Genomic DNA, 24,412 nt, shown 5'->3' with positions numbered 1-24,412 from the left:
ATGGTGAAATATGGGAAATAATGGTTGATGGATGCAAATATCACCAGGAAGCCCAGAGCCGTGCTGGAAAGCCTACTGTCCTCTCTCAGAAGTGGCATTAGCCACTTCTCTTGCCTGTCACACAGGTTCATCCCTCTGGTAATGTGGACTTGAGGGATACTAAAGGAAGCGCTGTGAAAAGACACAGGTAACTAACAACAAGAGAAAGATTTGTGGTAAAGCGCTGCTCCACTGAGATGGTTTTAGCCTCTCCACAGAAAGATGCTGCTCTCTAAACTGATCATGTTTGTGAGCTGAAGCTCTGGGAGACGTGCTGAAAGCCCCAGTCATTTGACAGGAAAGGGGCAAGAGCACCACGTGCCTGTCTCAAAGAGCATTTTTTCCTCTGTAGACCTTCTGGTTCAGGCACTCAGCAAACAGAAAGCTTTCCATAGCATGGTTACATTCAGTTTATTTTGACAGGAGAAGGTGTACGGAGCGAGGGTGTACCTAATACAGGTCGTGACAATCAAAGGGAGGAAGGCTTGAATCAGTTTCCAAATTCAAATTAAAGGCCAGTTGATCTGCTGATTCCAGCTCCTATTTTAGCAGCCAACAGGCACCTTGTTTTCAAGGCTGGAACAGAGTGAACTTGGCATAATCTTATGCCCGTGGAGCCAGCTGTGGACTTAGGGCATGTACTTGGCACCATGGGGCTTCTGCCTTGTGCTGCAGCCCAAGCAGAGCTGCTGCAAATGGGAGCAGGCCAGGACTGCTCTCACTGATACCAGGACCTGCATCAGAGCCTGCTGCACGCTGAATCAGGTTAATGCAAACAGCATATGTTGATCTTGAACACAGAACTTATGTGCTTGCTACAGCAACTGCCACTTCATGTGGCACATCTTCTGTAGTGGCCACAGACAGCCTTCTCAATGACGTGCACTCAAAAAGCAAAGGCAGATATTTTCCGTTACCCTTGAGTGGGACTTGTCTTTTGCAGAAATACATTGTTCCCAACTAATTTCTGGCTCACGCATTAAGAGGCAAAGAGCACTCCCTCTGTTTCTGGATTTCCTCCACATGTTGGCCAGACTATCATGTAAGACTTGGTTGGGAAAACAAGGAAACACTATTTTAAACAGGTTAGGCCTTTAATTTAAAACTATTCTCTGCTCCTTTGCTTCCCCTTACAAAGTTGCCAAGCAGATAGATATTTGAGTTCTGGGAGCAGAACTTAGTTCACCATAAATAAGTAAGCAGCCTTTCAAGAACAGCTTGCACTTGGTAAGGGGTAGATATACACTGGCTGCTCGCCCAGAGGTTCTCTTTTGCCTTAAGAGGGAGAGAGAACGGGAGAGGACACAGTGAACCTTTACTATCAATTATATAAGGGGTAAGGAAGATAAAAAATTATACACTGCCATAGTAGTGGGAAAACCTGTTCTTTGAATTCCAAATGCAGTTCCATTAATTCTTCATACTTTCTAACTGTACAGAAAAATTTTATATCCATTAAGACTCATTTACAGCAAAATTGTAACAGACTGGAAAACCTGTTCCACTTATGACATCTATTTACAGATCTAGGTGGTTATTACCTTAAGGGTGTTTATTAGAGTTATCCGAGTCCCTGCCTACTACAGGGACAAGAATGCCATACGTATTTTTCAGTGAACAATTTGATTTCAGTTATGAGTTCTGCCTTACAAATCATTCATTTCAAATAAATAAAAAACATTCTAGGCCCACTTGCATCTCCAGAGCCATCTAGGACTAAGACCCCTCCAGCTTGTGTTATGCAGTGGCCTGCTGAGTCGTTTGCTGAGTGCTGTAGAGAGTAGAGTATAGTATAACATCAGATTCAAGGAGCAGAAAAAATGATAAAAATAAACCAGTAGGCCATTGTGGTGTTATGTCTCATAACTAGATGAGGGATCTTTAGTTTTTAAAGTTTAGAACATGGAGGAAAATATACTTTTCTAAGTGGCTCCAGCTTACCATCTATGATCACAGCATTCCACCTTCCAGCTTCGTAAGGGCATAAGGACATGGCAAAGGAAGTTTATTACTATGGTACAGATGTATGAACCATGCCACAGGTACGGCATGTGTGGTTGTCTTCCATTCAAACAGGCTTCCTACTGCTCAGGAACACAGAATAGGTTAAAGCTATCACTAGGGTTTTTTTTTCCCCGTGGGGATTGTTTTTCCATTTTTAATTTTTTTTTCTTTTTCTTTTTCCTTTACTGCAAGACTTATTTTCCATCTTTTTGTTAACTTTTAGCTGAAGTATTTAATGATTAGGTCCTGTATCTAACTGCGTTGCTCCTTTTTCTTTGCTGTGATTATCAATTAAATTCCACCTGCAGATTTGGAAAAGCACTTCCATAAACAAGCAGTAAGTTATTTACATGGATATCTACTGCAGTTATTTAATGAAAAACAACAAATGTAGGTCTCTATAGCTGTAAAAGCTGCCTCTACAGGTTAACTAAGAGCAAATAAAATATGTATGTTCACGGCACAAATGAGACATCAGCAGAATAGAGTCTGCATAGCCCTGTATTTCTCTCTGAATGGGAAAAACTGCAAAGAGACAAGATGTGAAGAGTGGAAAAAAAAAAGAAAAATATGGCACATTTATTTGGTTTAATTTATTTATGATACAATATTGAACATTTAATGTAAAATTAAGTAGACTAAATGGTTTATTAATTACAGAGTAGAGAACATACTACTCTTGATTCATACATCTACATAATGTAAGTCTTATTATATATCAATAAAACATTTTCTGTTGATTATATACTTCATGTATTCATCACACCAATGTTTTTCTAAGTGCTATACATTATTTATGTAATGTATCACTAATTACTGCAACACCAATTTTTCCTCTTTTGAACAGCCTCTTCAACTCATTTGTGTCAGGTCTTGCCAAATTAATTAGGATGCTGTGCATCCCATTATTTGACTGTATTCAGATTTCATACTGCTGTACTTTGGTTGGAAAAAAGAGATTGCCCTGCTTCTTAAATAGTTACCAGCAAGCACTATTTCTAGCTTTTTTTTTACCGCTCAGTGCACCTGGGCATACTATCAAATGCTGGCAACACAGGCAATGAACAAAGTGCTATCACTGGTTCATTAGAAAAGGTTACTGGCTGGTGCAAACATAATATACCATGTATTATTTCGCTTTATCACGTGACCTTATTTAGTAAGTTATCAATAACCTTACCTTAAATACCAGTTCTCCTATCAGTCCATTCCATGACCCATCATCCTGAGGACTTCCATACTTGTGATCTGGTGCAACGTAAATTTCGTATTTAAAGCCGAGGTAAGTGGCCAAGGCTTCCAACACGTCTATTGAGAAGCCCTGATACTTCTTCGGTTTTCCCAGAACATTTTCAGACACCATGACAAAGGGCTCTTCCTAAATAGAAAACAAAGGAGGCAACTGTTAGTAAAGAAATTACATGCCATATTTGGGTGCTGCTTTTTTTAAAAGTAAAGGAGCAACTATTTAAATACTATTTATACAAAACCTTCCTACAACACATTGTTAGCAGTGCCTCTTGCATTCTGTGAAATGCTATTTTGTTATGTATTTACTTCAACAGAGAAATTTTCTTCTCTACTATGTATTTCAGAAGTAAATCTTCTGCTGTAACATTACAACTGAAATGCTTTTCAGTAATGCCTTCTGCCCACACTTATGCTTGGCAGGGCAGACATGCAGTCATATGTCTGTCCATAAATACAGAGGATTCTACAGTGCTGCCAGTTTTCACTGGCTGGGCAAACAATATCTGACAAATGCGACTACTAATTCCTGCTGTAAGGAATGAAAAACATGGCAAAATAGGCCATACTGCAGAAACATGTATTTCTCTTGTCCTTCTACTGTAATCTGAATCTGTGTATAAGCTGGTTGACTTTAAATAGTTCTATCTAAAGAGCATCCATTTGATTAGTTTAGGGAGAATCAATTATGGCACTTAAGTTTGTCTATAAGAACGACTGGTGAATATTCATCAAAAAGATGACCATAATAAAGGATGTAAATAGATACTGAAAGTTGGATTTGGTTGGTAAGATTTCCAAACAATATGCTTTTATTTTCCTTTTCCCCAAGATCTGTAATTGTTTCTTCCATTTTTAAATTAATATTTCTAATAACATTCTCAGAAAGAGATGATTTTTTGGCTAACTTTAATTTCTTTTTTCCCCTCTCTATTATTCTTCCTGTTGAGTATTTAATTTCTAGACATTCTCCTTCACCTCTTTTTAAAACGAAACACAAAAGGAGATCATATTTCTACGCACAAAAAATATATTTGCCATAGATGGATCTCACTTATGCTTGTTCTTTATTTTTCCTGAGAGTATCTGTCTGATTTACCCAAGTAGAGCAAAAGTATCAAATCCCCCCAAAAGGCATGAAGGCACTGTAACACTTAGGTATTTTTTTGGAAATATGTTATATTTCTTCCTTTTAATTCTTTACATGGTGCTGTAATTTAGTATGAGTTTATCAGAAACATCTATTCTGAGGTGCAAAAAAGTTCTGGCTTGTCATGGCTTGGCCATGACGAGCACGTGAAACCACTTCCTGACCAGTTCCTCCTAGTCTGCATAACCCACAAGCATACAGAAGAAAACAGATTGATTTTCCACAGTATTTGTGGCCCAAACTTTAATTGTATCTCCAGAGGCATTTTTGTTGGTGTTTAAATGATTTTTTTTCTTTATCATTCTACTACTCATCTCTGTCAATGACTTTGAAGCCAAGGCACTTTTCACAAATTTTTCACTAATACTTCACTAAATATTTTTAGTTTCTTAGTATATCACTCTATATGAACAGGTAGCACTGAACTGCAGGCAAGATGTTCTCGAAATAAGAAAGCATCATTTGTAAATGCTTGAGTTAACATTCATGAGGATAGCCACATGCTGAGGATGCTGCCAAAGAAGCAAGGATGCAACCAGACTGCACTGGCTGGATGTTCTTTCGTGACTGCAGGAAATCCAGAAGAAAAACCCAAACCCCCAAAACCAAAACAAAACTCAAAACCAACCAAACAAAAAAAAAACACCAAAAAAAAAAAGCAGAAGTGTTAACTGTCTCACGTTATTATTTCCCAGTTGTCAGATAGAATTTCTTTCTTCCAAATTTTTCAAGATCAGCCAAATGGAATAAAAATGGAAAACAGCAAATGCAAGTGAATTTTTAAAGTAGTTCTCCAGTGCCTGGGTTCCAAGAACATTGAAGGAATTGAGACTAAGTTGATGAAAGCCTCTCCCAAATGAAAACACAGAGTGAATTCAGCTTTGCTGATCACTTGGATGAGAGATTCCCTATATATAGACTCAAAACTGCTGGAAAAAAATGTTTCCACAAAAAAATAAATATTGCAATTTATCAATCTAAACACATCATGCACAAAATTCTAAAGATTTGTGTGTACAAAGGGTGTTTTAGAAGTTGATAATTTTCATATTAGAAAGGATTTATTCTTACCACTTCTAAGTTATTAGAAAAGTTGCTCATAAACTGAATTTTTATTCAGTTAGTTAAAAAGCAATTGGTAATTGTACTGATTTAAAACACTATTTAAAATGCAGTTTGTCACGACTAATTTCAGTCTTTTACTAAGCTATGTAACATTGTTTGCTGTTGAGAGATTTAAAAAAACCCACAATGTCCAGTGTGCTAAACATTTAATGAAATAAAAATAATCAAATAGCTTTATTCAAAGAAACTCACACTTCCCAACTTCTGTTGAAACCTGGAGCAGCAAAATATTTAATCATATTCCAGACAAAAGAAACCAAAACTATTGCAATGGGTTTTTTTGTAATTGTGTACATTTCTCAGAAGGCATTGAAAGAGGGCAAAAATATTTGTCTTGATTTTTCCCTCCCATAAATGCTGCAAGCTGAAGCTATGTCAGTTGTCCTTTTGTACACTGGGAGAGTGTTATGGGAGCTCCTATGGAAAGAGATATCCCTACAATATTGATGTTAAAATGTCTCCATCCTTGAGAAAGCAGATCTTATAGAAAGAAAATACACAAAACCAGCCAATACATTTCTCACCTACTTAACAGAAAAATAATGAGAACAAAAAATAAGCTCGTAGAAAGTAGGTGTCAAAAACTCACAAGCTAACTAATGAGTTTGGAGGTGGCAAAATTCAACTGGATGATGAAGCTTCCATTTGACCCCAATAAATTCAAGAAAATCCTGATACACTTTGTCTCCAAAGCAAGTGGTAATTCAGACTATATAAGCAGGTCTTTCTCAGAGAAGCCATACAATTGCCATCCTTGGAAATACTCAAAACACACCTGGACACAGTCCTCAACAACCTGTTCTAACATCAGCCCTGCTTCACATAGATGCCATTCAAGAGTCCCTTGAAACCTTAATTTTTCCAGGATGCAGTGATCAAAGGAAGGCCACTGATCCTGCTTCTCTTTTTCTTCTACATTTGGAGACACCTCTCTAGGGGACTGATGAGCCTCTGTGGGGCAAAAGCAGACTTCACAGCCTGTAAAGTCAGGGAAGTCTGAAAAAGCAAAGAAGTCACAACATGCATGACTGAGAAGGGAAAAAAAAAAAAAAAGGAAATGAATGGATTGCTCCCCCTTAACTTCTTGGTTTTGTAAGATGGATGATCTGCCTCACTGGGCCCCATAGACATCAGATACATTTAGGGGATGGCTTTGCATCCAACCTCAATGGAGATCCTTTAAAAGAGGAGCTACTTTCCTTCTACTTTACCCCCAATGTGCCTCCTTGTTAACTGAATGCAGCACTACTAAGCCTGTGATAAGGGCTCCTTCTCAAAATAGCTCCACGGTTATCGCTGTCTGGTTTCTTCTTGAGATCTAAGCTGTGCTGCCCTGATACAGAGGAGGATGTGTTAAGACTCAATGTGGATCAAAGGATTTTACACAGTGTTGTGGGTTAACCCTGGTAGTCAGCTAAGTACCACACAGCCAGTACTACCTGCAGCAAAATGAAAGTCAGCAGCAAACAGGTAAAGTTTATATTGGGTGAAGCTGTGCATATTGCTTTTTCAACTGTAAGAAGGCAAAATCTTGTTCCAGAGATGATTAACCCCTGAGCAAGAGAAGCTGCAAAATGCTAGCAGACTAGCACATCTGAGGAAGGCTAAAGGCAGACCCAAGATTAAGGCAACATGGCATAAAAAAGGAGAGTGTTGGGAAAGATGACATGATAGTATAAGAACATTGGAGAAGCAGCTCAGAAAAACACTTGTCTCCATTCATTTACCTATTATCACTGAGTTTATAAAACTTTTTAAGGAAGAAGCTACACATTAAGACTGACATAGGTTAGCAACATGCTACATATTAAGACTGATATAATTTAACATCCTCCTCCCACCAGAGCTACCTTCTCATGCAATAGCTCTGGTGATGCTTGGTTCCTTTATTAAAGTAATACTACTGAACCATCACAAATCTACTCAATTTTTGTCAGGCGAGTTGATCTGATTGCCAGGGATCCAGAAGAATGCCAGAGCCAGGACAAGCAGTGGAGCAAGACTGTACAAGCAGAAGTGAGGCAGTACCAAGAATGTGCCCTTTTTGGTATCAGGGGATGGTTAAGCAGCTCAGACATCTGGCCCAAACCTATCTTCGGGTGCGCAACACAATATTATTTGAGCACATTTCACAAATTAGGGTTTATCACTGAAATACTTGGTTGAGTAAGGAGTTATCATTACCATTTTCCATATGCAGGACTGAAATGCACAGATTTCATGACTTGTACAGCGGAGAAGTGAATCCAAGTGTGCTGGGTCAGGGACAAATGCCTTAACCATAGACTGTTTTCCCTCTACCTTATGTTAACACTTTAAAACATGTGTACTTACATATGTATCTGTGTTCTGACGAACCATGAATGTAAGAGCAGAAAAAACAATACAGGAAAGCAAGCATTAGATGAGAACAAAGGTGGAAGGTGGGATCCAGAAATGAGATGTCTAGACTCAGAGAGAGAGAAGTCTTACTCTTGAAAGGACTGCTTGCCAGGGTAAAATTGCAAGTGGACAACAGTGACTGTAATGTGCCCTAGTCCAGGGAGAACTGATAGCAGGGCAATATAGGCACAAAAAGGAATATCACACATCCAAAAACCAGCCCTCAACCCCTGCCCCGAATTTTACACAGTGGGAAGTAGGGGATAGAGAATTTATTTTGTTTTATTTTAAAGATATCAGTGGAAATCAGAGGTTGATAGTATAGAACTTGGAGCAGTCTAGATTCAAGATTAGTAGAAAAAAATGCTGCACTTTATTGCTTTTTCCAACAAGATAAAGGGCTACCAGTTTTGCCTATTCAGGACTTAGGTTCTGGTGCACATAAAAATGAAGTAACACAAGGTTTTGTAGTGCTTGAAGAGTCTAAGATTAAAAGTACAAAATATAGTTTTTATTTACTCTGATTAAATTCTCAGACATATGCCAGTAATTTGGATGTAATAGTTGGACTGAAGTAATCTTTTTATATCCTATACTAGACCACCTAATAAAGTTAAAAATAAGAAAGAAGAGACAAGCTTTTGGGAACAGAACACCTTCACAATTGAAAACGAAAGGAGCAATACTCAGGCTAAATAGCAGAAAAGAACAATTACTCTAAGTTTAACTAGGTTATGTTAATTAATTAGACAATCAAAGAGAAACATTGGTTTCTAACTGTGCTACAGAGGTGGGTGATAAAGTCAAGCAATAAGTTCAGGCCTTAGAGGAGGCAGGGAGGGACAGCAAGAGAACGATTGTTTGTGAAGCGTTCAGGGACATCTTACATGTAGGGAAAAAGTACAGCCCTAAACCCAGAGTCTCTATTCGGGATGATTTTTAGCAGCCAGTAGAATAGTGACTTTAAATTCCAAGCCTTGATAGTTATCTTTTAATTCTTCAATGAAAATCAGCTTTTGGAGGTTCTGGTATTTTTGTATAGATTCTCTCTTTTTTGGACAAATTCCAGAAAACTCTTGAAAGAGCAGGAAAAGCACCATTCAAATCTTCAACACAGCATTCTAACTAAATATGTGGGAGGAAGAAAAAGTTGCATCCACTGGCCTGTTTACAACAAAGTGGTGGTCTCAGCCCAGCTGTTAATGATTTTACGTACCTACCACATCACCAGGAGCTCATTGAATGGGCAACAAGACAGATTTTCTCAGTAATTACAAGGGTGGATTCTGTGGCTTTAAGTTGAGACTTATTTCAGGATAGAAGCTATATGGAGCAATGATACATTTATGAGAGTCCTATGCTTGCTCTAAAGATAAAAATGCTAAAAAAATGCTAGGACATACTTTATAAATGGAAAAGCAAAAGCAAAACAAAATGTTTGGGGTTATTCTCCTGCTCAGCTGAATCCTCTTTCCCTCTTAGCACAGGCAGAAAAACTTACTAACCAGGAGGCTATACAGAAATTAATAAGTATACAAAAAGTTATTGACTTGTGAGATCAGACTAACTAATCACTGCTGGGATTTACAACACATATTGGGGCTTGACTCTAAAACTGCAGATGGATGGCCTTACGTGCTTCTACCATGTTTGGAAGAGAGCTTTGAAATTAGGTAATTATATGGGTCGTTAGAATTCATAAAGCATATGAAAATGACCTCTGTGTCTACTCATTAGAAATTTCTGAACACACTGGGATATAATACTTTACTATTGACACTCTGTATTCATTAAGTCTTCCCTTCTCTACTGAAAGTAGAAAGAGAGAGGAAAAAACAGAAGCAAGAAATGAAGCTCAGCTGCAGGCAAGACTGTCAATCTGTGCTCAGCACTGACTCTAGAAACAGTGGACAGGCACATTAAAAGACTCACTGGGCCCAAGCAGAGCCCCAGCAATCACATGAAGTAAATATTCACTGTGACACTTCAAAACTCCCATCACCTGCAAATGCTAAGAAACTGCTCCCAAAAGTGAAATTCGCTCTCATTACTGGATCTCTCAACTCCCTTCCAATGGCTGCTGGATGACCAAGCACAGCCATTACAACCAACAAGAAGCACTAAGTCTCATAAACCATAACCAAAACATTTTCAAGCACAAAATGCTATTGTCTTGTTGCTAGGCATAATTACTTTTTTCTTGACTCATAAAATAATTAACCCCCCACTTTTAAATGTTAGCCATTTTGCATTTCTTTCCTCAAAAGATTTCAGTGAAATATGCAGCCCCAAATACTTAATTTCCTCAAATGCTTTATTGACCACTGTTTGGGGGATTTTATTTGGCTAGGAACAGCACAGCAGCTTGTTATTTTTAATTGAACAACAATGTACATTACTTCACGTTAGAATCCATGACCAAAATTTAATTGAAACATTTCATTTTCTCATTACAGAAATTCTCCCACTAGCAACAGTTATAAAAGTTGCTGCAAAACATAATACAATCCCCACCCCTTAATAACACTAAAACAAAGATGAAGATTTCAGACCTACAAAAACTTGGATAATTAAGGTATTACACTCATTCAATATCCTATTGTGCCAATGGGCTGTGTAACAGTATTGGCATCAAAAACCACTGTTCTAGGATCCTGTGCTTTTTAAATAGACTGATTAGAAAGTCAGTTGTACTAACAGAAAAGTTGCCTTGCCTGCAGCAAGAAGCTAGTTCATGTCCCAGAAGCTGAATGCAATATTAAAGGAAGGGGATTTTAAATTTGGCTTTTATTTACCACTGTTCTTATACATGTGCTTAGTCTCTTGGTTTTTTTTAATGACAGTTTTATTGTCATCTTCAACAAGACATGAGTTCGTGCTTTCAGTTACAGTACTTTAAACAATATTTTTTTCCTGAATCCAATGGTGGCTTCTGGATTTATTATGCTATTTAGTTTAGTGCAATTTAGAAGAAACAAACAAAAAATGTTAGCCACCCACTCCTCCATCTCTATCTCCCATTGCTCTGCAATGGGACTAAGGTTTCTTTCAAAGCGATCTATGGCAACGGCCTATTAGGATGCAGCCAAGCTTTGTGTATTGATTTTAATTCACAATAACTTAATGCACCTAATAGCTCTTTCTGAACCATTATAGTTACATGATAGGAATATGGATTGAGATTGGAATTGATTGGAGTGTTTTAGAGTATGTCTAAACAGCACAATGCTAGCTTTAATGTAGCTAGCTCAGATACTGAAATTAGCAAAAGCGTAGTATGGGTATACTAACCTGCTGGGAGCTGCATTATACTTCTTCCAGCAGCCATGCAAGAGCTCCTATTCATAACAAATCCACATAATACTTCATGACATTGCACTGTCATGCAGTTCACCTCCTTTCCTATCTTGCATAGTATGGAAGGATAATTACAATCAGAGTAAGAACCTCTTTCTGTTCAAAAGCCAAATTTCCTGTGTGCTCTGTGAACTATATGAATTGCTCTGGAATGCAAATATGCCCATAGAGCAGATGGGTAAAGGTCAGTGAGAAGATAAGAGCTAAGGACCCTTGAGAGATAGCCCTTGACATACAGATGAGTTAAGTTGGTCCAATCAGGTTTTGCATTGCACCTACATTGCTGTCAAACTGTGGCCCCAGCCATGTCCCAAAACATTTGAATTCCTTGATATTCACCTGATCTAGTATATAGCACCCGCTACTTTAGAAATATGGATTGGAAATATTAATTGAAAACAAAAGGGGCTGCGTTTCCCAGCAGGCTCTGAGATTAAAGCTTGTAAAACAAATGATCACGGTAGGCATGTGCAGTGTGAATAACTGTAAGGTTTATGACCTACCTTTTTTAATACAAGCTAGGTAGCTCAAAGGGACATAAAACAGCTATTAAATATAACCTGTGCTCAGTCAGTAGCAATTTCAATTTGGCCCTTGTACAGGTGTGGTGGGGGGAAGAGGAATGGAAAGAGAGGCTCTGCCTCTATCAAGGGATATCAGCTTCTGTTGTTATAATAATAATTTTAATTATTAACATTTTGAGGAAATCTCATCACAGTACAGTACCACTTGAGAAAAAAATCAATGTATTTTCCAAAATAAAGCCAAATATGTATGCAAATGCTTGCAGATAGAGGAAAATGGAATAGGAGGATTAGGGGAGGAGACCTGTGTGCCAATTACCGTGCTCAGTTATCAACACCGATCAAGTGCAAGGGAAGAGCTGAAATGGCTCCTGTCCCCATTTTTTGCTTAGTAAAGTAACCCTAAACAGGGCTGGCAGCCCTCGGAAGAGAAGCAGGGCAGATGGCTGAGGGCAGGAGGCACTTTAGAAACATTATTTTCTTCCATCTCTGTTTATGGGTCATCGTTCTTAGTCCCCAAGAAAGAAATGCACAAATTCCACTCCTCTCTGCTTCGTTGCTTTAATATTGCCATTTCCTCTGCAATGATAACACAAACTTTTTAGTAGGGCCTGTTGTGATAGGACAAGGGGTAATGGTTTTAAACTAAAAGAGGGTAGATTTAGACTAGATACAAGGATGATATTTTTTACAATGAGGACGGTGAAACACTGGCACAGGTTGCCCAGAGAGGTGGTAGATGCCCCATCCCTGGAAACATTCAAGGTCAGGTCGGATGGGGCTCTAAGCACCCTGATCCAGTGGGGGTTGGACTAGATGACCTTTAAAGGTCCCTTCCAGCCCAAACTATTCTATGATTCTATTCTATATTAAAGATTCAATTTTTTCATTAAGCACCCAAGTTTATTAAACACATTGATGTGAATGTAAAGATGGCATGCTGTCTGCATATAAGCAGGGGAGGAGTAGGGTTGAATTATGGCCAATAGAATGGCAGAAATAAGGTTACAGAGGTCGGGAAGGGATTAGCATTCCAGCTGACTAGCACAGTGTAGAAAGTTTGGACTTATTCAGTGCAAGACATTAGTATGTATTCTGGAAGTTTGTGCCTGTGCAGTAAGCTAGGACGTGTACAGTCAGCACCAGAAGGCACCAGAGCTTAAGGAGCAACTTTTGTATGCTAATAGCTCCTGAAATGCTGAAAGGATGCGCAAGCTAGAAAAATAGTAGGTGCTATTTGGTGTGCAGGGTGAGGAAAAAGGGTGAAGGGGAAGAAGGACACATATCAAGTCTTCTCTTAAACATTCATAATAATTATAACTGCTGCATAACGCAATTATTACCAACTCTCAGCCTTAAAGTTTCTATCTGCTTGAGAGCATAAGATAAAAACTAAGGAACTTCAGGAAAGAGCTGTCTCACTGTGGAACTAGTATTTCCCAGCCCTATCTCCTTGCTTTCTAACAATACCTGGCTCAACTGAAGTCTAGATGTCTTTCCTTATTTTCAGAAATTAAAGTCTCTATGGGACGAGCATGAGATAACATAATCAGGCTTAGAACTGCAACAGAAGTGCCTGGTTTTTACAATTAAATTGTTTCTAACCAGTACCTTCATAAGATGATCTCTTTACTTAAGAAACGGTATGAAACACATTATACAGAGTCTGGGGATAACAACACTATTGCATTTCCTGCATACTCTATATTTAAAAATACCAAAATTACAAATAATTCTGACTAAAGTTTCTGAGCAGTTAGGTCAACACAAACTGGTCCTGCAAACCCCTCTCCTTAGTTTGTAATTCTCTATACATGTTACTATGTTCTTTTATTCCAGTAATACCAACCTATTTTCTTTTATTTGCCTAGAAATAGGTGTGATTTCATGGAAATGAAAGCTAGAAAGAATCTCTAAGACCTTCCTTCCTTTCTCTGACTCAGGATAAAATGACCTAGACCAAGCAAGAAAAACATGAACCTACTCTTCCTGGACAGACCTCTGACAAAGCAGAGTCCACAGCCTTCTTACAACTGAATGCCTAAGTATTCTTTGCATTAGAAAGTGTAATCAGAGCTCTGAGAGCTATACTTACCTTGTGATGGGAAACATTTGCTGTAACTATTAATAGTTTGCTTATCCTTAAAATCATTGAGAAAACTTTTGACCAAAGAGCAATTAAGTTCCATTTTTAATTTTAAACATATGATAATAACTTTTTAGGAGAGTAAAACTCGATTCATAGTCAGCATACATCTCAAGCCATTAAGAAAACCCTCCTTACATTAGGAATGAGCAAACTATTATTAAAACCTGTAAAAGTGAATAATTTGTTTTTTATGTCAAAATTTCAGTTTCAATAAATGCTTGTCCAGAATCATGCCCTGAAATCTGAATTCAAGTTTCCAAACTGGAACATCTGCCCCATGAAAAGATATTCCAATACCAACTGACTTTTCCATAGGCAAAAGCCAGTCTCATCATGCATATCTCATACCGAATGACAGCTTTCATGTCAACAGCCAGGGTAACTGTGAAGAATAGTAAAGAGTGAGCCTAATCCTGTCATGCATCATTGCTCCTGATGATTTCATTCATTTACCAATGAAATGAACACCTCTACCACAGTTGCTATAATTTACCACCATTTCACTGAACATTTTTCTCGATGAGTTTGTCTGTAAAAGATCTATTCTTTCCAACTTTCTTTCAAAGATTGATCTGGGCAGTAAAAAGGAAGAGAAATCAAGACACAGGGATTTGTTGCTGCCTAGGAAATTACCCATCCCTTACAACTAGCAATGGAATATTCTAAAACTTGAAATATTTTTAAAATATTTTAACTACAGCACACATGGTATATACTGAATACATTACTGAGTTACAGTATATAGAGATTTTATGACAGACTCTAGGTAGAATAAACTACATCACTCAAAGCTTTTCTGCCATTCAAACTCAGGTGCATAAATGGCCATCAAAGAATGATTTATCCCTTACAGGTAAAAGAGTAAAATACGTTTGCTCAAAACACAAATACTACAACTGATGAAGATAGTCAAGTAATGTTTCTTAACCTTACCACCTCCTAAGGCATTTCTGCTGCCACAGGAAATTCACTGCGGTGCACTATAGTGCAATATGCCGATAATGTTGAGACCAGAGCAACATATAATTTTGTATAATACGTGCCTTAATTAAAATTATTTTTTTAAAAGATTGTAGGCACTGGTGCATAGAAAGTGCAGCCTGACAGAATGAAGGAGGATTCACCATTCAATTGTGAAAGTGGGAAAAGGGATCAGGATTACATGAGAAAAGTGAGCACCAAAAAAATGGGAAAAAATAGAAGAGGCATTATCTGTGAGACTATTCTGATTGTACACTATTATAAAATATTTATTCAGTATTTCCTGAGGTATCCCACATATAATTTTTGCTGCAGTTGATCTTTATTTTACAGTCATTCACTGATGTTTTTGTCCTGCCATTTTTTTATCCCTTATCACTTCTGACTGTTTATTCCTCTGCATATGCTTGAATGCTGTCTTATTTCATCTCTCCTACGCCTTTCCTTTTTCCTATCACTCTGAAAGTTACTCTAGCTTCTTGGAAAGGACTTATGTTACATTGTTTAAACCAGCGTTGAAAGTCAAATCCCAAAGACATTCTCAGGTTTTAAAACCAGGACTTAGCTTCATATCTTACTTTTCATCTTTTCTGAGTGGTGAGTTCAACAGACAAAGGGACTGAAGATGCAGACGTCCTGCCAGCTCGTGTCCCTAAAGATATTGCCTGCTTTCAGGTTCATTTCTTTCCTAATCTGGGCAACAAATGCTCATGCATTTAATGCCAATCATTGAGAATTAAACTAGTGTGTTTATGATAATATTTTCCCTGGTGTAAATAATGCTCTTTTTTTTTTGCTATGCTTGTCTACCCTTCTGCCAGCCCTCTCACTACGCCATATCCCACAGTGCCAATCTGAAGCCAAGGGTCACCAAACTGCCTCTGGTCCACCTCGCTCTTTGCAAGTAACCTAGGTAATAACTCTCAAGAAATAGTACATAGGGATGTATGGCAAAGCATAATTCAGTATCGCTTGCTATTATTTTTCTTTCCTTCATCCTGCCTGCATTTTCAGAACCATCCAGATATGAAAATACATGCCTCCTGTTTAGGAGCTGAATCGAATTTTCATGTAAAGTCACAAATATATGCACCATTAGCAAGTTATACCTTATGCACTTCCAGAAAAGGCTCTGTACTTTTCAATCAAGGTATTAATTCTTTAAAACAGGGAATTTCAAACTTTTTCCTTTTTCAGACAACAGGGGCTTTTTTAGAAACATGATTTTGTGAATACCTGCTGGCCTATTCATTGTCAAACAGGCCAAATCTCATTCCATTTCTGATGGCTTAACATTCATATGAATAATTCATTAATTGCCGCTGCTACTAAGATGATGATATGAGAATATCTGCTGTATTCTAGCTCCCTTTCAATAAAACTGAGCAGCTGAAAAAGAGGACGATAAACTGAAATAGCCAAAATGGATATCTAGCTAAATTTGTTCTTGGACAATTGTTCATTCAAGACACCCTGAATTTGTTTGGAGTTATTATGGTGACCTTTGATTGAGCTACATTTCAGAAACTCAGAATACATTTCAGAAATTCACCAGCAAGTCACTTGAACTTATAAGTAACTTGTCAAACACAAAGTTCAAACTTCGGCTGCATGTGGGGAAGGAGTTTAAGACAGAGGCATTTGATATTTAAGTAAGACAAAATAAACCTTTTCTAGAAGCGTAGAAAGTGTGGTACTAATCCAAGTCAGATTAAAATGTTGAATCACACGTACAGAGGCATGACTATAGTTCCCCTCAGAATAAAACACAAAGAATTGTATCTTATTCCTATTTATGCAAAGGAGAGAATTCCCATTAACTTCAGAGGAGCCAGGATTCATTGCCAAATGAAACCAGAAATTTCCAATTTGGGGACATACCGTATTCTGTCAAATTCACAAAGAGATTTTGGTTTGGATCTGCAGATACATAGCCCATAATTGTTAAATTTATCTAGGGAACGGAGTTAGTAGATGGATGCGGGTGATGGGAATTGTTCAGCACTCATTTTTTGAAGGACTGCTTTGTGGAAGTTAGTCACTGTCATTTATCATTTTCAGACTGCAGAATGTTTCATTTCATAATAAGTATAATGCAGTATAACCCAGGTGTTGCAATTTGCTATCCTCTCAAATTTCACTGCAATTTTTAGAACCAGTCCTGGTCAACCGGAAGGCATAACAAAATGAAATTTGAAGAGGAGAAGGGTTGCTATCCAGAAAGACACAAGAGATTTGAAGTGTTAACAGAACAAATTAACAAATTAATGTTAACTTCTCAAGCCTCAATGAAAAAGAAACATATTAATATTCAAAGGTATTATTATTTAATGTTAACATAAGCCTTCTTGTTTCACCAGATCAAGACCATATTATTAGAAACTGGCAGAATTAATAACAATAACTAATCATTCATAGTCAATAATAGACTCTTTACTTTTAACAGAAATGTATTGACTTAATTGAAGAATTTGGAGAAAGATGGAAACGGAAATATGATAAACATCATCGTTAAAACAAAGTTGATGGGTGAAATCCCTCCTGCACTCACATTAAAGGCAAGAATCACACATTTTCATCATACAGGATAAATATATATCTCCAGTTTTGTCCTATCCAGCAGATATAAAACCAGATGAACACTGCACTTTCACATATTACTATGGTCTAGATTTACCTGAAAGAGTTCTGTTGATTTGTCCAAACTATAACTCGAAATTTTTATTGTATTTCACAAAATTAATGGCCTTAGCAGCATATTTCCTTTGATAATAGCTGTAAAATGAATAGGGCTTAATGAAATTCTGGTCAGTGTCTTCGTTGAACAAGTTTTCCTAAGAACAAGTTTTTCTAAATTGAATAACATCAAATAGAGGGACTAAAATTTTAAAATCAGAGAAAACAAGTATTAGTACTTTTTTTTTTTTAATAGTTTTGCTTCATTTCCAGTGTTACGGCACCCAGGCTAAGACTCAAATTCAAATGTTATATCTATTTATTCATTCTATTCCAGTAAAAATAACATATTTGCACCATTGTAATAAGCTATGTGAATAAAGATGGGAACAAGCTATAATTAGCAACAAGTAAAGGCCCTATAAATTTATCCTATAGAAACATATATGTTTGAAGTAATGATATGCTAATGACAGCTATATTTTAAGTCTCAGATTAAAGTAAGACTCAGAAGCCAGCATATCCTCATGAATTACCCTTACTTATGCATAGTAAGAGCAGTAAGAGAAACTGCTAGAGCATAAGCACCCTAAATAATCCTCTGTCACCCACAGGGGTGGCAGCAACACCTGTGGATATCCAAAGATTGGAAAAGGTTAGAAATAATTAGCAGTTTGCAATTCTAGCGTGTGCACTGTCCAACTTCTCTTTAGGCTTTTGGTTAGTAGCTTGATTTTCTGTCAGTGTCTGTCTGTCTGCCTGCCTGCCTCTCTCTCAGCCATTAGAGTTTGTGGATGAGGGAGAAATAGCATTTTATCTTCCTGATTTCTGGCATTTGCGGGAAAGTACCATCAGTCAAGGGAACTGCTAGTGAAAAACATTATTTCTGGCTCATGAGTTTAAGTAAGTATTTGCTTCCTCCCTTTATTCATGCAGTTTACAAAATCTTTGCCTCCCATCTTTCCTGAGTAAAATCAAGCGAACCTCAATTTGTAGCGCAGTTCACACTCGGTTTTGTCTAGATTGCACTGACCAGCCATGCAAAGCTCTACAATTTTAAGAGAATAAAGGAAGCTTTGTGCTCTGAAGGCAATATGAATCATTTGCATCTTCCCTATATATTGCCTTCTACATAAAACGAGATTCAGTTAGCAAAATAATAAGTTAGCAGATTTTAACAAAGTACAATTCAGACTAATTGTATTTTTCATTAGTTGTGCATGGAAGTAGTCACCAGTTGTGCTTTAAAACTGTCAACAAAAGCAAATGGCTTTTGTGTGCTCACGTGAGGCAGCGCGTGAGGACTGCAGTGAGGAGACTGAACTGCCATGTGCTGTGTGCTGAACTTTAAATGTTTGCCTTCTGTTTTTATTATTAAAATAGAATCCTATCAGCATAACTAATGACTTTTTTGTATTTTTGCAAGTTGCTAAATATTCATGCTATAATGACTTGAAAGAAGAATGCTCTCTGCCAAGCCAACTAAAATAACTGGGGATGAAATCAGAGGAATAGAATGGGGAGAGAGGGAAGAAGAAGAAATAAGAAAAAAAAGTTCAAGACTCTAATTTGAATTTGTTTTGCTAGACAACATCCACACATCATTTTTTTCAACAGAAAATTATACTGAATCAATTAACATGAGTATCAGGCAAAACACAAAGACCAGTCACTGCCACCATGATGCTACATTGATGAACATGCAATTAAAGTATAAAAAAACCCCACCCTACTGCTTTGTCTTTTTCTGTGCATTCACCCTTCTTATTTGGTTGGGGTTTTGTTTTGTAGATATTATCACAGGAAGTTCTCTAGTGTACTAAGAGCTGGAACAGACTGGACACCCTGACACATAATAGCTTTTAAAGACCCATAAAGTAATTGGAGGGGTACAAAACTGCTCTGTCTGTGGCAGTGACACACTCTGGTGATTTCACTTTCCACCCCTGACTGAGCCCTTTCCTTCATGATGCAATGTCACCAATGCAAACCATAGAAACCACTCTTGCCTTGTTCTTCATAAGCAAGCGGTCAAGCCCTTGAACACCGAATCGGTAATGAAAAACACGAGTAGATAGTGCAGACAGGGAAGTAGCTCAATATAACCTCTACAGTTCTGCAGCCCTGGGTCAACTTTGTGTTTGGGCATCGGTCCAAAGAGGCCTATACATCTTATATTCGTTTCTTTTTCTTTATTTTTGTCTTTTTTTCCACTCTAACAACTTCTGCTCAAGCAGCCAAAGTTTATGACAGGGAATACACTGGCCTTATATCACAAAATACCTTCCTATTCTGATGGACATTTTCTGTTCAGCTTTAAACCAACAGGTTTGCTGCAGCTGCTTAATGCAGGGGAAGAACCTGGCTAAAGAAGAGCTAGGAGGGGACAGTAGATATTTTACTGAACCAACATTACTCACTCTAAGCTGATCTTGAATATTTTCCGAGTGCAGCAATTGGTGTTAGACTGCACTCAATTTGGCAAGGTAATTGGAAAGCAGCTACATCGTATGAATCATTTAGAGTTTCAGCTAGGTAACTTCAGCTAACAGGGCACTTGAAGTTGCCCTTTATCAGTTCATATGGTTGTGTAATCTAATTTAGTATGTGTCTGTGGAAGAAACGGGTTTTAATGTGTTTGATTCCCTCTCTGAAATGAACTGTGCTGATAAATAATTTTATTTTGTGGAAATTGCTCCATTGCTCTCATATTGACAAGCTGAAATCAGACACTCGAACACTGACTAAGTTCTTGGTAAAATGGTGTACTTAATAAAAAGATGAGGCAAGAGGAAGAAAATACATTCCTGCTAGTGTAAAAGGACAAGGATCTGCTTACCAGCACAGTCACCACACGCAGAACCACTCCTCTCATGTTATTCTCCAACTTTCTGTCTGTTAGCGACCCATTCAGACCAATGATGGGATTCCAGCAGCCAAGCTGAAAGAGAAAACAGAAATCATTTCCTCATTGCCCATAAAACTTTGCCAGTCATTCCTCTCAGGCAGCTTTAAGCAGGAACGTACTAAATAAACAGAACACCTTCTGGAATCAATGGGATGGAAAGTCAGGGAAGGGCTTGCACACAGATTAATCTTTAAATTGCAAATGAAACAATTAGGGATATCAGTTTGTGCTTTTAAATACCACTGTGCAATGGATGACAGCGTCTGGGGTTTGGGGGTATACGTATTGCTTTAGAAATGCTCAGGGAGGACTTCTATATTAATGAAAAACATTTAAAAAGTAGTATGACTGTAACAATATTTCTACCTTACTTTCAGTAATACACTAATTGGAGAAATAATAGCTCCCATAATTTTAGCATGCCGTCTGCTCGAGCCCATCTTTCCTAGCAGAACCCTGATGAAAGGAATTACACCAGTTTTAATTAAAGCTTATTGATAATTACTCATTGATAATGAAACAGCAGTGATTTTCAGCCAGGTTAAAAATCATATTTAAAGATGACTGAGGTAAAGACCATTGGATAGGCACATCACAGTATTGAGAAAGGACTGCAACAGATAATGCGGAAAAAGGAATTCAGCTATGAGATACTTCTCATTGGTGCTATTGTATTTCTTGGGCTTCTATGGACAGAAGCTTTTTCTCAGGGATCTCTCCAGGACTAACTGCCTTTCAATCTGAATTTAGTAGATACTAACGTGCAATTTAGCTTCTCTGAAAATATAACCTGCCTACATTCTTACATGAGAGTAGATGCTTATTTTGGGTACAGAGAAACAGACCAACCAACCGCTCATCCCTTAGCACCACATACAAACATTACTGGTTTCATTTTTGAAATTAATTCCCACATTCATCTGGCCAGTACAATTACCAGTGTTAAATCTAAAACCCAACAGAAGGACAACGACTGACTTCAGAGGACTTTGGAGCACAGTCTCAGTTATGGCATGTAAACTAATCGCCAATGTAAATCTGTTATACAGTCAAATATATAGAGAAAGAGGTAGGCACCTGCAGGCACCAGTTCTTGCTCTGAACTGCCTTCTCCATGGACTGTGCATGGAATCTATGGAGGGATGCTCATCTTCTGACTCAGGTACCTAACAAGCCTCTAAACCCAGGTGGTTTTCATGTCCCTATTTAAAGGCACAAAAGGTCTTGCTCTGACAAAAACAAGATTAACATGAGTACGTTACTGATGGGCCCAGTGGCCTCTACTAAGATTAGTGTCTCAGAGAATTCTACCTTACAATCTGTGAGAAATATCAATTGTAAAACATCCAAAACATTACTGTACTTTAATGCACACAGAAATGGCAAGGCGCCTGAACCAGCTGAAGGGGTCTGTGAAAAAAGGTGAGTACCTTTGCTGACTGTGACTGAACACAACTTTACAGAAAGCATTATTTTCAGTTTTTCATGGGAAAAGCCTTTGTATATGTGTTTCATAGATCTTTCAAAGTGAGACACAAACAAGGAACAAATTCCAAGCAAATACATTTAACAATTTAAGAAGTGGACCATTTGAAATATTTATTATTTTCTTTATTACGCCCACTAGGCTATTTTAAGGCAACTTCTAAATTATTTAATTTCAATTCATATCAATTCTTTGAAGATGCCTCCTTAAGAAATAGGTGCCTCAAAAAGTAAAAAACCCAAACCTTTCTGCGATGATAGAGAGATATGTTTCCCAATAGAAGATGGCCTTGAAACAATGTAGTCGTTTGTCTCTGCCATTTTCAGGAGTGCTCAGAGTTGTCCTAATTCTTCCCATTTTGAAGTTAAGGTTATATTATTGTCAGGGAACGAGCAAGGGTAATGCTGAGCATACCTTTAATCTCAAGTAATAACTAAATCACGGATCTACTGGATTCAGAACTCCAGCAGAAATCATTGAAAGTAGCAATAGGATATGAGGAGGAACTAAAGTATGAGGCATCGTATTAATCTCTTCCAATTACTCATCTTTCCAAATAAAAGCACAAACTATCACCGCTTGGTTTCCTCACTTCATGTTCCCATCTGATCACAAAGACCAACAACATTATAGTAGCCATCTCTGCTTCTTCTATATCTCCACAGCATGTCTAGCTGTTCACAGCAGTATGGATGCACTGCTGATATTTCCAGGTCCTCATCACTCCTCTGGCAAAGCCCTCCAACACTTTGAGCTGAATAACCTAATTGCTGAAGTGTGTTACCTATAATAATGCAGTGGAATGTAGTGAATGCATTTGAAGTGTGTGCACCATACACTGTATGTGATAAACCACTGCCATCCTATAAAGCGAAGCGTTTGATAGTCTACATTTTCTGTATTAAAAAATATTGAAAACGGCACTAAGTTCAGAACAAAAGTACATTAAATTAATTCAGCTATTGTCATTCTTAGTCACATAAAGAAACTAGTTAGAACTTAGATCCAATTAGCATATCCAAATGTGTTGGAAGTGTAATTACCACAGAAACTGTACTGCTTTTGCCAGATTTAAAACCCTAGGAAGTTACTGAAAAGCCTTTGTATCCTTTTGAGGTTAAAGTCCACTTTTAATTACGTACATTAATGTGTACATATTTATATAATTTACTTTTTAGCCCAACCCTACCTTTTTAAGGAAAAAAAAAAAAACACCCAACATAACTGATTCCTGGAAATTTAGCATAGCACTAATTTTCCTTTAAAAAGGCACATTTTATTTTCAATTATTGTTCATTTAATTTTCAATTCCGTTGTTCCTTTATGCAGCAGAGTTATGGCAAAGACAAATGTGTAATGCCTTGCCAATAAAGTTGGAATTGTTTTTGAGTGGGAGCTGCTTACTGTTATTAGGTGAAAAAGAATCAACATTTATCGATAACAATCTGAGGTTGTCATTGCAGCAAGAAGAAAATGTAACTATTGCTGAAACACCAAGGTGGGGATGACATGAAGCTACCTCTTCAGCTCTACCTCTTGCTTAACCACTTCTGCAAAACATTTGTTGCCTTTGTATTTACTTCCTTATTCTTTTGTTCTGTCTGTAATAGTTGAAATGAGAGAATAGATCAGGCGATAACAGAATCTCACACTAATTCTGGTTGATTTATGTAGAACAATATGGGTGATGGGAACTCTCCATTGAGCAAGTACTTGTCATCTTCATACCATATGAATTTTGTCATTTATAGAGCTTTGTACTTCAGGTGCAGTTACTTTTGTTTGTTTTAATGACAGCATCCACTCTGCTACATTCAGACATAAAATGATGAAGATGGAAAAGTTGTCAATGTTCTGCTTCCTTTGATATCAAACTTACAATCTCTTTCTGATCACCTCACCTCCCAGCTTGTTCTCCCCTCTATCTTCATTATTAAAATGGGTTTCTCTCCTGTTTTGCTGGCAGAGCCAAAAGTTAACCTCGCTTTGCAGAGGTGCTTCTTCATTAGAAATTTTTGCCTATATGAGCTATGCATTATGGAAGGTCTGTAATTTGTATATCAATATCACAATAGGCAAAATCTATTTTACGTATATCTGCAATTTCCAGACGCTGATTTATAATGACCTTGGAACACTCAAATATATAATGCCTTTATGATAGAGCTTAGAGCCAAATTTTTTTCCCCTACTTCCCATGAAATTAGTGAACTCTGCTGAATCCCTGAGAGCTTTCACTTTTTTCTGGCAGAGTGAAATGTAGATAAAAACTGTGTCAGTTCATTGAGAAAAATACATTGGCCTGGTGTGATCACAGTTGAGAACAATCACAGGAAATAAGTAAAACCAGAATACTGATACAAATGCATTACTTAAGTGCTTG

General features: G+C 37.5%; 1 protein-coding gene across 1 annotated transcript in view; it reads right to left on the bottom strand.

Moving 5' to 3' along the window:
• GRID2 (glutamate ionotropic receptor delta type subunit 2) overlaps window positions 1-24,412 on the bottom strand; it is a 350,310-nt gene that overhangs the window by 133,881 nt on the left and 192,017 nt on the right. The window contains exons 8-9 of the mRNA XM_087736257.1: window positions 20,475-20,576; window positions 3,224-3,421 (exon numbers count right to left, since the gene is read on the bottom strand). Coding sequence (XP_087592383.1) covers window positions 3,224-3,421; window positions 20,475-20,576 — 300 coding nt within the window. The remainder of the gene's footprint in view (window positions 1-3,223; window positions 3,422-20,474; window positions 20,577-24,412) is intronic.

The sequence above is a fragment of the Nipponia nippon genome, unplaced genomic scaffold (assembly GCF_047370975.1).
Source record: "Nipponia nippon isolate SJK-2023a ecotype South Korea unplaced genomic scaffold, ASM4737097v1 scaffold_6, whole genome shotgun sequence".
Classification (NCBI taxonomy): Eukaryota; Metazoa; Chordata; class Aves; order Pelecaniformes; family Threskiornithidae; genus Nipponia; species Nipponia nippon.
The sequence above is the reverse complement of the archived record's forward strand: the minus strand, read 5'-3'. Positions and strand labels throughout refer to the sequence as shown.